Source organism: Salvelinus sp. IW2-2015, linkage group LG18 (assembly GCF_002910315.2).
Source record: "Salvelinus sp. IW2-2015 linkage group LG18, ASM291031v2, whole genome shotgun sequence".
In the NCBI taxonomy this organism is placed as follows: Eukaryota; Metazoa; Chordata; class Actinopteri; order Salmoniformes; family Salmonidae; genus Salvelinus; species Salvelinus sp. IW2-2015.
In genome coordinates, this window is record NC_036858.1 from 11,467,569 (window position 1) to 11,480,490 (window position 12,922).

The 12,922-nt window shown below is 42.6% G+C and overlaps 1 protein-coding gene across 1 annotated transcript in view; it reads right to left on the reverse strand.

Annotated features, from left to right (window-relative positions):
* plekhm1 (pleckstrin homology domain containing, family M (with RUN domain) member 1) overlaps nucleotides 1-11,774 on the reverse strand; it is a 16,372-nt gene extending 4,598 nt beyond the window's left edge. The window contains exons 1-7 of the mRNA XM_024007804.2: nucleotides 11,519-11,774; nucleotides 10,440-10,531; nucleotides 6,305-6,552; nucleotides 5,240-5,887; nucleotides 4,489-4,912; nucleotides 3,469-3,646; nucleotides 1,160-2,128 (exon numbers count right to left, since the gene is read on the reverse strand). Coding sequence (XP_023863572.1) covers nucleotides 1,160-2,128; nucleotides 3,469-3,646; nucleotides 4,489-4,912; nucleotides 5,240-5,887; nucleotides 6,305-6,552; nucleotides 10,440-10,493 — 2,521 coding nt within the window. The 5' untranslated portion in view covers nucleotides 10,494-10,531; nucleotides 11,519-11,774. The remainder of the gene's footprint in view (nucleotides 1-1,159; nucleotides 2,129-3,468; nucleotides 3,647-4,488; nucleotides 4,913-5,239; nucleotides 5,888-6,304; nucleotides 6,553-10,439; nucleotides 10,532-11,518) is intronic.
* Nucleotides 11,775-12,922: the final 1,148 nt, after the last annotated feature.

A 12,922-nucleotide genomic window follows, 5' to 3' on the forward strand; every position in this document is an offset into this window, starting at 1 on the left:
GTTTTTGGAGCAGTGGCTTCTTCTTGCTGAGCCGCCTTTAGGTTATGTCGCTATTAGACTCGTTTGACTGTGGATATAGATAATTTTGTACCTGTTTCTCCAGCATCTTCACAAGATCCTTTGCTGTTGTTCTGGATTGATTTGCACTTTTGCCACCAAAGTACTTCATCTCTAGGAGACAGAACTGTCTCTTCCTGAGTGCGGTATGACGGTGCGTGTCCATGGTGTTTATACTTGCGTACATTGTTTGTACAGATGAACGTGGTACCTTCAGGCATTTGGAAATTGCTCCAAGGATGAACCAGACTTGTGGAGGTGCAGTATTTTTCTCTGAGGTCTTAGCTGATTTTTACATTTTTTCCCATGATGTTAAGCAAAGAGGCACTAGTTTGAGGGTAGCCTTGAAATCATCCAAGGTACACCTCCAATTGACTCAAATTATGTCAATTAGCCTATCAGAAGCTTCTAAAGCCATGACACATTTTCTGGAATTTCTCAAGCTGTTTAAGCCAGTCAACTTGTGTATGTAAACTTCTGACACCTGAATTGTGATACAGTGAATTATAAGTGAAATAATCCTTTCTGTAAACAATTGTTGGAAAATTACTTGTGTCATGCACAAAGTAGATGTCCTAACCGACTTGCCAAAACTATAGTTTGTTAACAAGAAATTTGTGGAGTGGTTGAAAAACGAGTTTTGATGACTCCAACCTAAGTGTATGTAAACTTCCGACTTCAACTGTACATACACGGTCTCTCCCATTAACGGCATGGTATGGGTAACTTAATGGAAACTAAAGTGTTGCCTGGTTAAGGGCAATTCCACGGTAACAGATTGACACAGACTAAGATTTGTCACTTAAAAAAAGTATTATGATTGCAAAGTTAAACAAACCATAAAACTCTYTGGACAAGGTCCACTTTTASCAATTTCCACTGAAAATTTTACAAAAAACACTTGAAAAACAGTGCAGATGCAAGTTTGGTAACAGAATGACAGTTTGTGCCGGCATCCTGTTACCAAACTTTGCATTTGCATTGTTTGCAATCCTTTGTTTTTGCTTGACTTAGATTTTAAAATGAAAAATCTGAGCATCAGTGTTACTGTTACTGTGGTATTGRCTGTAACAACTAGTAGGTTGATGAGATTTAGAGCTACCTGCACACTTGAAGCCCTGAAGGTCCAGCCCCTTCTCTGTGGGCACTGTGCATAGATGGGCCAGCAGCACCCCGTCCCCCTTCAGTCTATGCTGCACCAGTCTGTGGATGTTCCCTCCCGCCCCAGGTGCCACCCCGGGGCTCTCAGGCTCCCAGTCTTCTCCACTCTCCAGGTAGGAGTCCAGGGCTCCCCTGATGAGGCCCCTCCAGGCACGTGCCTCCTCAGAGCTCTTGGCCCTCAGCTTGAGCGTATCCCTGGCCGTTACGACCCTAAAGAAGGCTGGTCCACCCAGAGAAACGTCTGGGACCACGTCCCGGATCCCCTCGATTGGGTGGGAGAAYCGCAGCACCTTCTGCCCGTCTTGCATCCGGAAGCCCTTGAGAGTCTCTAAGGAGAGGGAGAAGACGAGAGGAGTCCAGTTGCGTGCCTCGGAGTCCTGGCAGAAGTACAGCACCGCTTCCTTAATGGCGTCTGACTCTGGGTCTGTGGGACGCGTCCAGTCCAGCTCCAGCTGTTGCTCCTGCTCAACCACAGTCCCCCCTCGCTCGGGACTGGTGGGTACGGAGGYGGCYGATGAAGGGGAAGATTTGGGGAATTCATCCGGGGTTACACTGCTGTCAGAGAGCTGCAGCACCTCCCACTGGTCATCGATGAGGTTAAGCGGGCGGCACTTGTTGACGGCTTCAGCGATGCGGTCCACCCAGTCCTCGGCCTCATCGCGGTTGGCCGCCCGCATGAGGAGCCTTTTCCCGGGGAAGGAAAGGTCGAAGCGYCCCTCGGRCGAGGTGACGCGGGCGTCCTCGCAACGCAGCAGGGAGCAATTGTCGCAGCAGGTACGCTCCTCTGCATTCTGGTAGAGTCGGAATTCGAAGGGCGAGAGCTCGCAGTAGTAGTCGCGCCACATGCCCACCGTGCCCCGCCGCTCCAGGTGGCCCAGCTTCAGCAGTCCGCGGAAAGGGTTGGAGAGGCCTGAAGGACAGAGAGAAAGAGTGAAAGAGAAGAGGGAGAGAAAGAATGAGTTAAGTCAACAAGGATGCTATAGAAAAACTGCACAACAGATCTCTAAAGTGCGTGGGTCTAATCTGTCTATCTATCCAGATAAAAATTTGCATGCCACCAATTTTTCTTACTTTTTAATGACCCTAACCGGTTTTATCTGAACATGAAACCACCGGGCAAAAATMATATTCAACACTGAGGTTCAAACATACCATAAGGAGGAAGTACCAATAATTCTGTGAAGTTGTCAGCAAAAACGAGGAAGCACGATCATATACCAAAAAGGTAAGAGAATTCATTAACATTACTGGTAGGACTAAAAYGTTCTTCCTGGTTTGAGCCTAGATATTTGTTTCACAATTGACCKTTTGCTAAGCCCCGCCCCATAATTTTGAGCAACCAATCGCAGTGCTCTAATGGACACATCGGACAAGCTCACGTTTCAAACGCATTAAAGCCACTGAAAGCTATGGAAAAACAGAGKGCTTTCATGAAAAAGAAGATAAATGGTTTACATGGCTGAATAACAGTGCACCAGGGGTACCTGAAATGTAGAGCCTTGGAGTATTTTTCTAATCCGAAATTGTACTTTTGTTACATTGTTTGCTAGCTCAGTCTCATTGACCACCAAACGTTGCTAACGCTTGCTAGCTAGACAGTTAATATAACTTGTTTTCTTGAAATGTACAGTATGTTAGCTATATTATGAATAGAACTACAACATCATCTGTTGTTGACATCAGGATACGACTTGAGGGAACTAGTTAGCTCCAAAAGTGGTTAGTAGTAGCTTTGTCTGCCTGACAGCGCATTCAGAGCCATTCAGTGGCTAGCTAGCCACATTAAACTTACTTGTACCAGGTTCCTGTGAAGCAATTGTAATGACAGTCCACCATAACATACTCAACAGTCTCCTGGTTAGCAAGGGGTTGTCTGTGTTGAATTTTATTATATATAAAAAACACAGTTTGAGATCATTGTGTAGGGTTTCTGAATGAGGAACGGAGCTTCCTGGGAATATTTTGGCCGAGGTTGCAATAGTACGCTTAGCAAAGTGTAAATTATGGAAGTTGTGGACTGTCCAATGACTCACAAACCCTGCCATTGAACAAACAAGTCTTTGGTTCATCTTCATTTCCTTGAACTAAAGTGTGACAAAGACCAGAACAACATGTGCTGAAAACTAGGAACAATCCTTTGGCATACTGTCACCTCATGACCAAGGCCATTCGTATGGTGGTTACAACAGACTGCATCACAAGGTGTTCTGTGTACTAGAAGAGTTGGTGTCCCTGGTTTTGGGAGCTTACCTATCTGCCTGCGGTGAACCACGCTGGGGGGAGACTGGGGGGTCTCGGGCTCTGGAGGGGGAGAGGTAAATCCGTTCACACAAGCTGGGCCAGACCCTAGCAAAGAGTCATCGGGGTCAGCCAGTTCCTCAAGGTGTGGCTTATAGATGTCATCCTCAGAGATCCAGGAGTGGGAATGCTAAGAAAGGGTAAATGGGTCTTAGTGGTGATTGGTTGCTAATTTAGCAAATCTGGAAATAATTGTTTCAGCTTGTAACCATATAAGCCCACAGATGCTTTACTATTTAGCAAAGCTTTGCACAATATCAATTCTACTAATGCAGCCTAGACTACAGTGGAAAATATATCATTATATCATTATCTAGGGCAAAGGTCAAGCAGAACTCAAATAACTTAAAGAGCGACTGAACACGCCGATTGGCACGTTTTTTTCTGTTACTCATTAGACAAATTAGACACGGTAGACGTGGAAGCCTATTTCACTTCTTTAAAATCCCCAGAATGAATCTAAGACAACTCAAGAAATCGATAATTAATTTAGATGTTTTTGTCGAAGATGTTTTAGTTGCACAATTATACACCTAACTAAAGGATGTTTGGTGCAGTACTTCTCAAGTAAAAAAAATGTGCAACATGTCTTATGTAAACAAAGTCAGAGCTGCTGGGCAGGTCTGTCTCACTGTCTATGCTTTTGGATAGAGAGCAATCACCGCAGCTGTTCACCCCATGCTAAAGGCAAATGGACATCATCAAAACCAAACGGTAACTTACCTGTTATACGCACGGATGCTACAAACTCCGTTTTAGGCTAGACTGACTTTATGACCAAAYTTATCATACTTACACTTCGTCGTCAATTTTGACACGATAATAACTGTTTCAGACTCATATCGATGCCACATAGGCCATTTTCAAAGGGATTCGTTGCTTTTAAAAAGGCAGTCGCTCTTTAAGGTAAATCACATGATGAGTGAGTAAGACAAGAGGGATGGGAGAGAATAAGAGAGAGATTAAATTTACTGCGACTGAGTCTGTAGACACCGTCCGACTGAGCACGCTGGTAGTGCGGTGTAGGTTCATGTGGGCTGAAGGCGCCGAGGTGCTCTTAACAGAATATTCTGTTTTTTTCTCCTGTGGCGTCTCAGTGACAGGCAGGTGAGGAGTTGTCGATGTGCTCTCTACACAGTCACTGGAGGGCCCTTCAATGTGCGAGTACACGTTGGAGGGGACGTGGGTCTTAGTGGAAGGCTCCTCCTGGTCTGACCCCAGTGAAGCAGGGTTAGAGGGGCCAGTGAGATGTGTGACATGCCCCTGGYTCTCGCTGTCGGAGCCACTGAAGGCAGTGTTCTCAGAGAGGTGGTCTGCCCCTGGGGTGGACACGTACGAATCCTCGCGCATGGAGTCCTGACTGGAATGGGCACTCTCCCTGAAGTCTGCCAGAACACTGCATGGTTACAGAAAATAGGAGATGTKAGAGGTCGTCAGAAATCACCAAATGAAACAAGGGACAACATGTTAGACAGTTCCTTTAAGRATTTAATACATTTCTTCAAACATTGTTCGTCGAATCATGTTGCTTGCATCACCATAATTGCGGTGGGTTTCATTCTTGCATGAGTATGCCTACAGGCATTGAGCTCAAGTTGCTTTGGATAAAAGCATTTGCTAAATGCAGAAATTATTTGGGGCCATGTCTTATACTGCTTTGGTGATCTGCCAAGGACCTCATGTATTAGCACAGGTACACTAACAACACCCACACATGACTTACTCTTTGAGAGGCCTCTTGGCATTGCCATTCTTCTCCATGTTGGAGATTTCCAGGTCACATGGCCAGGTCTCCTTGTCTGGGCTCTTGGGATCGTGACCTTGAAGCAGACTGTCAGAGCTCAGACTGGAGGAGAGCTGAGACGACCCTGTGGTGTCCAGGCTCAAATTGGATGAATTCAGTGGGGTCTTAAACCCTGAGACCCCCCCAATCCCCTTCCCCAGTACCCCTGGCCCCCCTCGCTGCACTTCAACCGTATCCGACCCGCCGGACGACTGTGACACCGTATCCCAGGATTCCTTGCGATTGGTGAGAAAGGGGAGGTCGAGCGCTTCAGCCTGGGCGGCAGGGCAGAGGCCAGCCAGAGCCAGAGGGGTGGTGGTCCACTCGTTGAGCACGGCCGATTTGTAAGAGAGGTTGAAGGTGAGGGAGGCCAGGCCCTGGATGTAACTGAGCAGCACCTCACGCTCCTCAGGGTCCAGAAGCAGGGCGGAGGGCTGGTAGTGGGCCTGCAGTTTGGAGCCCTCGCGGAACAGGGAGGCCAGGTAGCACTCCATCAGGCCGTGGTTGAGGGCCAGCCGCAGCCAGGCCCGGCAGCGACCCGTGTCCGTACCCACGAAGCTCAGCTTCTCCAGCTCCGTGATCACATCACTGAGGGCACCAGGAGGAGACATTACATAATTTATCATTACAGAGAATTGTTTCATGTACAGTATACACTACACATATTGAAACAAGCTACACCATCTGATCTGAAACCTTTACTATTGTCATTCTGCTTAACTTGTGTAAATAAATAGCATTCTGCTTAACCACTGTAAATAAACATTCTGCTTAACTACTGTAAATAAATAGCATTCTGCTTTACTACTGTAATTGAATAACATTCTGTGATTTGTTATACACACTTATTGCAACATAAGAGGATATAAACATCCCATTATCTGAACTTCAACTTCTCTAGCACACTAAAGTGATTGAGGGTGGAGACACTGCACGAGAGGCGCCTGTAGGGCTATCTATAGGGGAAGTGGGATTATCATTGTACAGCTTCAGGCATCCACCCACCCGTGAGTGACCGTCTTGAGCAGGCTCCAGAACACAGGTTGGGGGAGGGGTCCCCGGGACCCCCCTTTCCTGCCGCGTCCCCCGGCCTCGGAGCGAACATATTTGCTCTTGATGCCATGGATAAAGATGGCCTCCAGTGCGCAGCACAGCAGGTTGGCGTCACCATCCTCGCTGGTCACCACGACATCGGTTGTCACGTAGCGCTTCTGCAACGCCTTGAGTGACCACGCCAACTTCTCCTTAATCCACTAAAGAAATTGTAAGATTGGGTTAAATCACATAGCCCAAAAGCTGAAACCTTTCCAAATGTCTTCAACTGTTTGAAGTGACACAATTTCACAATGGACTTCCCCAGATATTGGAAACAAAACGATGGCAGAAAAGATGTGTCATCACTTCGAGATGGGTCATTAGCCATGTGAATATGAAACACCCTGACACACATACTAGTCGCCTGATGTCAGCTGACACTGGCAAAAGGGCCAGAGAAAATCAATTTTATGCCATAACCTACTTAACTTGCATGAGCAGAAGTTCTACCAACCCGACTACAAATAGGAACAATTTGTATCTTTATTTCCCCCAGAAAACAGGAACAGTGGACACTAGCCTACAATTTGAATTAATAAAACAAACCTTTGCCTCATTGACGTTGTCGGTAAAACTTGACAATGACAGCATATTATTGATTATCTATGATATTTATCCCACAGACTACATTGCACAACATCTAGCATAAATCAAACATCAACAGAGTTCAGTTAATTACAGATCATTGGGACTAGAGGTCGACCGATTATGATTTTTCAACGCCGATACAGATACCGATTATTGGAGGACAAAAAAAGCCGATGCCGATTAATCGGACGATTTAAAAAAAAGTATTTAAAAAAAGTATTTATATATATATATATATCATACAATTGCAACAATACTGAATGAACAATGAACACTTATTTTAACTTAATATAATACATAAATAAAATCAATTTAGTCTCAAATAACATGAGAACATATGTTAAAACAAACCACCAGCTTTCATGGGTCTTCAATATTCCCAGTTAAGAAGTTTTAGGTTGTAGTGCAGAAAGCAGAGCTTGTCTGCATGGTCCCCTGTCAGTCTGCTCCTCCGCGAAACACAGACCTTATTTGTAGTAGATCAAGACATTCTCTATGGAAGACATGAACGGTAAAATAACGAAGGAACCCCTTTCAAGTTCAGCCGCAAGTTATTACAGGAATTATAACGCGTCGACTATTTCTCTCTAAACCATATACCTTTGACTAATCTGGAAACTATCACCTCGAYAACAAAARGTTTATTCCGTTCCGTATTTMATCTAACGGGTGGCATCCATGAGTCTAAATATTCCTGTTACATTGCACAACCTTCAATGTTATGTCATAATTACGTAAAATTCGGGCAAATTAGTTCGCAAAGAGCAAGGCGGCCCAAACTGTTGCATATACCCTGACTGCGTGAAATGAACGCAAGAGAAATGACACAATTTCACCTGGTTGATATTGCCTGCTAACCTGGATTTCTTTTAGCTAAATATGCAGGTTTAAAAATATATACTTGGACTAGTTAACTGTAAGGTTGCAAGATTGGATCCCCCGAGCTGAAAAGGTTAAAAATCTGTCGTTTTGCCCCTGAACGAGGCAGAACGTTCCTAGGCCGTCATTGAAAATAAGAATGTGTTCTTAACTGACTTGCCTAGTTAAATAAAGATTAAATAAAGGTGTAAAAAAAAAAAAAAAAAAATCGGCACCCAAAAATACCGATTTCCGATTGTTATGAAAACTTGAAATCGGCCCTAATTAAATCGGCCATTCCGATTAATCGGTCGACCTCTAAATTGGGACACTAGCGTCCCATCTCGACAACATCCGGTGAAACTGCAGAGCGTGAAATTCAAATGACAGAAATCGTAATATTAAACATTCATGAAAATACAAGTGTCATACATCATTTAAAAGCTTAACTTCTTGTTAATCCAGCCGCTTTGTCAGATTTCAAAAAGGCTTTATGGCGAAAGCACACCATGCGATTATCTGAGGACAGCGCCCCGCACACAACAGCATTACATACATTTTCCAACCAAGCAGAGGCATCACGAAAGTCAGAAATAGCGATAAAATAAATCACTTACCTTTGCAACCAGATGAAGATCTTCAATCACAAGGGTCCAAGCTACATAACAAGTGGTCCTTTTGTTCAATAAAGTCCTTCTTTATATCCCAAAAAAGTATGTTTCATTGGCGTGCTTGACTCAGTAATCCACCGGTTTCCCTCGTTCAAAATGCATACAAATGAATCCCGTAAGTTACCAATAAACTTCTTCCAAACATATCAAACAACYTTCCTAATCAATTCTCAGGTACCCCAATATGTAAATAAACAATACAATTTAAGACGGAGAATACCGGAGACCATTACTGGAGATAAATAACGAAGTGCACGCCCTCACCGGAACGCGCAACAAACACTACAGCCAAAATGGGAGCCACTTAGAAAAACTACAAATTCTAGCTCGTTTTTCAAAAAACAAACCTGAAACTCTTTCTAAAGACTGTTGACGTCTAGTGGAAGCCGTAGGAACTGCAATCTGGGAGGTCTTCCTTTTATATTCCCATTCCCAGCCATTGTAATCAGTGGTGAGCTGAAGAAAAAAAGATTCTAGATGGATTGTCCTCGGGTTTTCGCCTGCAATATCAGTTCTGTTATACTCACAGACATTATTTTAACAGTTTTGGAAACTTGAGTGTTTTCTATCCAATACTACCAATTATATGAATATCCTAGCTTCTGGGCCTGAGTAACAGGCAGTTTATTTGGGCACCTCATTCATCCAAACTTCCGAATACTGCCCCCTAGCCCGAAGAAGTTAAAGGAAAACTCCACCCAAAAACTATCTTTCAGTATTTGATTCATAGCCCATTATTGATATAGACCCAAATTGTTTTGCATGTCAGTAATCAAGTTTTCAAGATGTATAACTTTAAAAATACAGAAACAAAGGCGGTATGAGACATTTTGCATCATATAATGGTGTGTTTTGCAGTCTATTACTAGAACAGCAAAGATAGCCTACACCACTTAAACATAAAATCAATATCTGAAACTTATTTTAGTCACTTAGTTTAAACCGTCTGTTATAAAGTAGTGCAATCACTAACTGTGACATAAAAACGCCACTACATCAGGGGCCGCATTAAAGCAGAATTCTGTTTTTCCACGCAAAAAAATGATAAAAAACGAATAAGAAATATCTTGTTGCYTTTAGTGAACGCAGATCTAAAATGCCTCTTATTGTAATTTCTGCTGTGCATCAGACTAATTTTGTGCTTCAGTTGCACTTCACTTGGATGAAAATTCATGAACGGGCATTCTATCAGCAGACAGGGCTCTGACTGATGCGTCGCTACTTTTCTCCTGTACTTTTCTCCAGTAAAATGCAAGATTAACTTCAAGCAAAACATTAAGAAATGTAGCTGGCTGCATTTTTCTATGATAAACATTCTAAAGATCTGGCCATGCATTGTTTTTGCCAAAAATACCTTGCTTTTTCATTGTAAGCTCATTTACTTGTGACTATTAGCCAAATAGTGTTGCACTTCTCATCTGATGAAAATGAAGCCATTTTCTGTCGAATGAGTTGCACTAATGTATTTTCTGCGAAGGAAAACTATAGTTGCAAACACCTGATGACTCTATTGAAGCAAAAAAAACACTGTTTTCTTTCAATATAAAACGCTATTGAACTGGTTTAAAACACAGATTTTTTGATGGTCTGCATTTTGAAAATGCAAATTTTTGAATTTTAACCCAACCCCAGCTACTTGTCCACACGGTCACTAACGTGAATAACTATGCCATGTCATATAGGCTAAGGTGTTTGACATAGTAACCTGGACTTCAATGACTGTAAGAACTGGAAATCAGGGCATCCCAGTAAGCAATAAATATTCACTTAGGCTTATTGTTAAAATACTAACATTGCTCACGCATAGACAGGGTCGATGTGTCACTAAAACAGTATCTGTGAGACAGATCTGATCACCTTTTCAGAGTCACATGGAAGTGGTTTATGGGATTGGGTGGGCCATTAACAGTAAAAAAGGTTTAGCCTACCTGCTTGACGTCTTTTGCCTCTGGCCCTGTATCTGGGGTCTGTGTGGCTAACATCTCGCCTCCAGGGATGAGAGTTACTCCCACATGACACGCTGTGACATACACATAAGATATCTCCGGTGGTTATGCTGACAACAACAAGCTGAACAAACAACCCCATGAAAAACACATTGTTACAGGGCTCTACAGTGTGACCATTTTACTTGCATATAAATATTTTGCTGTACTTAKAATTTTATTTTAGGAGCACCAGTGCGTCTAGAAAAATTTACGATTCTAGCTTTATTACCTCAAATATTTGTCCTTGTGCTCCTAAATGTATTTGTGTGAGACTACATGTTTCAATTTAGGCGCACATGTGCTCCTTGTAGTTCTGCAATTGCCAGCCCCCTTTATTATCCATTTAGGTGGCATTTGACATAATTTAAGTAAACAAACACATCAAGGGCTGTCAGTACAATATTCTAGTGATAGTGACATTCATTGACAGAAGAGAGACTGACTAAAAAAGTATTTCCACATCCTGCCGAGTCACACAATTTAGAGATCACAAGACTGTTTTAGCTTACATCTACATTTATGGTGTGTTGACACCAGCTCAGAAATCAATCACAGGGTCTACTGAGGTTTTTGTTGACAGTAAGACAAATTGCCACAGAGGAAAAAATGATACCAGTGAGGAATAGAACTTCCTGGAAGAATGGAACGTGAACGTACAGTGAGTACTCACGAGAGCATTAACATGTGTTTGTCAAAAGCTTTGTCTTGATCACTGGAGCCCATCCCTTTATCCCAATTTGTATGACACTTATCTAGCGGCTGTGTCTATCTAGTGGACAAAAACAACATACCTTTAAAAACATATATATAATTCCTAAACCCTAATTCCCAATAACAATGTTAACGTCTACAAATCAGCTGATTGAAAACCCCCGGTACTGTCGTAAAGAGATGCTCTTAATAGAAGGCTAAATAAACAATATAGTTACATAAATACAAAAATGCATGTATAGATGACAAGAAATACAAAGAAAAACACAAGGAACATTGCGTTACTAACAAGCTAGTTAGATACATACCGTGTTATTGTTGGGCCAACGTCCGTAACTAGCTAGTTAGCGATATCCAAAACAAGCGATATTACAGGATTTTTTTCCCGCTGCTTTGTCGTTCTTGTTTGACTCCTACTTGGACAGCAACATTGTATCGCATGATGCCATTTCACAGAATCGTTTCTTTCACATGTACATTCCTGAATCGGAGACAGGCAGAAAAGTCGAATCGAATGTGTCTGCAACCTTTAGCTCAGCTTCAGGCAGAGATGTTCGAGAAAGTAGGAGATCGGAATCCCATTGGACCATGATTTAGGTATAAGCCTCCACCCAGCAGCCTGTCGACCACTCGCGTTAATGTTGTTATGTTGCGTCACACGGTTGCTAAACTAATCGTCACGCAATCGAGAAACCTGCTATTTTCCTCAAAAGTACGCAACGTTACGATTCCAAAGCTATACGATATTACATGGAACAAGCTAAGTATCTCACATATCGGAAAATATTTGCAATGTTGTACTTCTTGTTCACGAAATGCATGTTAATGTTGGGTTTTTGAGCTAGCGCCCAATTGACTCCCATTTACTCCTTGAAGGAGAGCTKTCCTTGTCCCAGAATAGCCCAGAATAGGCTGCGCGGCCCATTGACAACGTATGGGTAAAGTATACAATTCCATCTCCTCAAAAGTGTCTCTGGTTCAGGTTCAGCTCAGCTGAGGGGACAAATGCATCATGCGATATGTCTGGCTCTACATTCCTTCAGAACATACGGGCTTGTAGCAAAGTTATATGTGCGCTTACACGCAACCAGATGGGATCACCTACTGTGCCCCACTACGTCCCCAAAATATGTCAGCTTCAAGTAAAAAGCAAAATGATTCTCATTCCTGTTCAGTGACGTTTTGTTGGATAAATAGTGTGGCTGCAGAAGTCTTCCAGAACCAGGTATGCTCTGGTATTTTAATTTAGCAATATAGGACAACATTCCGCTCTAGCATACCTTTACCCCTATATTCTGTATAGGCTATTGCTGTCTGTCATATAGGCCTAGGGCCCTATGCTATYTTTGTCCATTAATAAAAGCTTTTCACTTTTCCACATGATCGTTTCTTTGAATTCTTTGGAGGTTTGCCCAATGCTTTGGATTTGGTCATGCTATTAGGTCTACTGATTTGTGTTTGTTTTATGTAGTGTGTTGTCCTAGTTTTTTCTAAAGCATTTATATGTGTGTGTTTTCTTCTCTTCTTTTTTAAAATATAGGATGTGTGTGTGCACAGTTCAGCAATAGAAAATTAGAGAAGTAAAAAAGCATGAGAAATAAATTAGATTGATTGAATTCAAGTGATTACTGTAACATAGCATAGCTTTTTTTTTTTTMATCTGTTCATAATCAGTATTCCCGGAAATGTTGCACAGCACTACGAGTTATTTT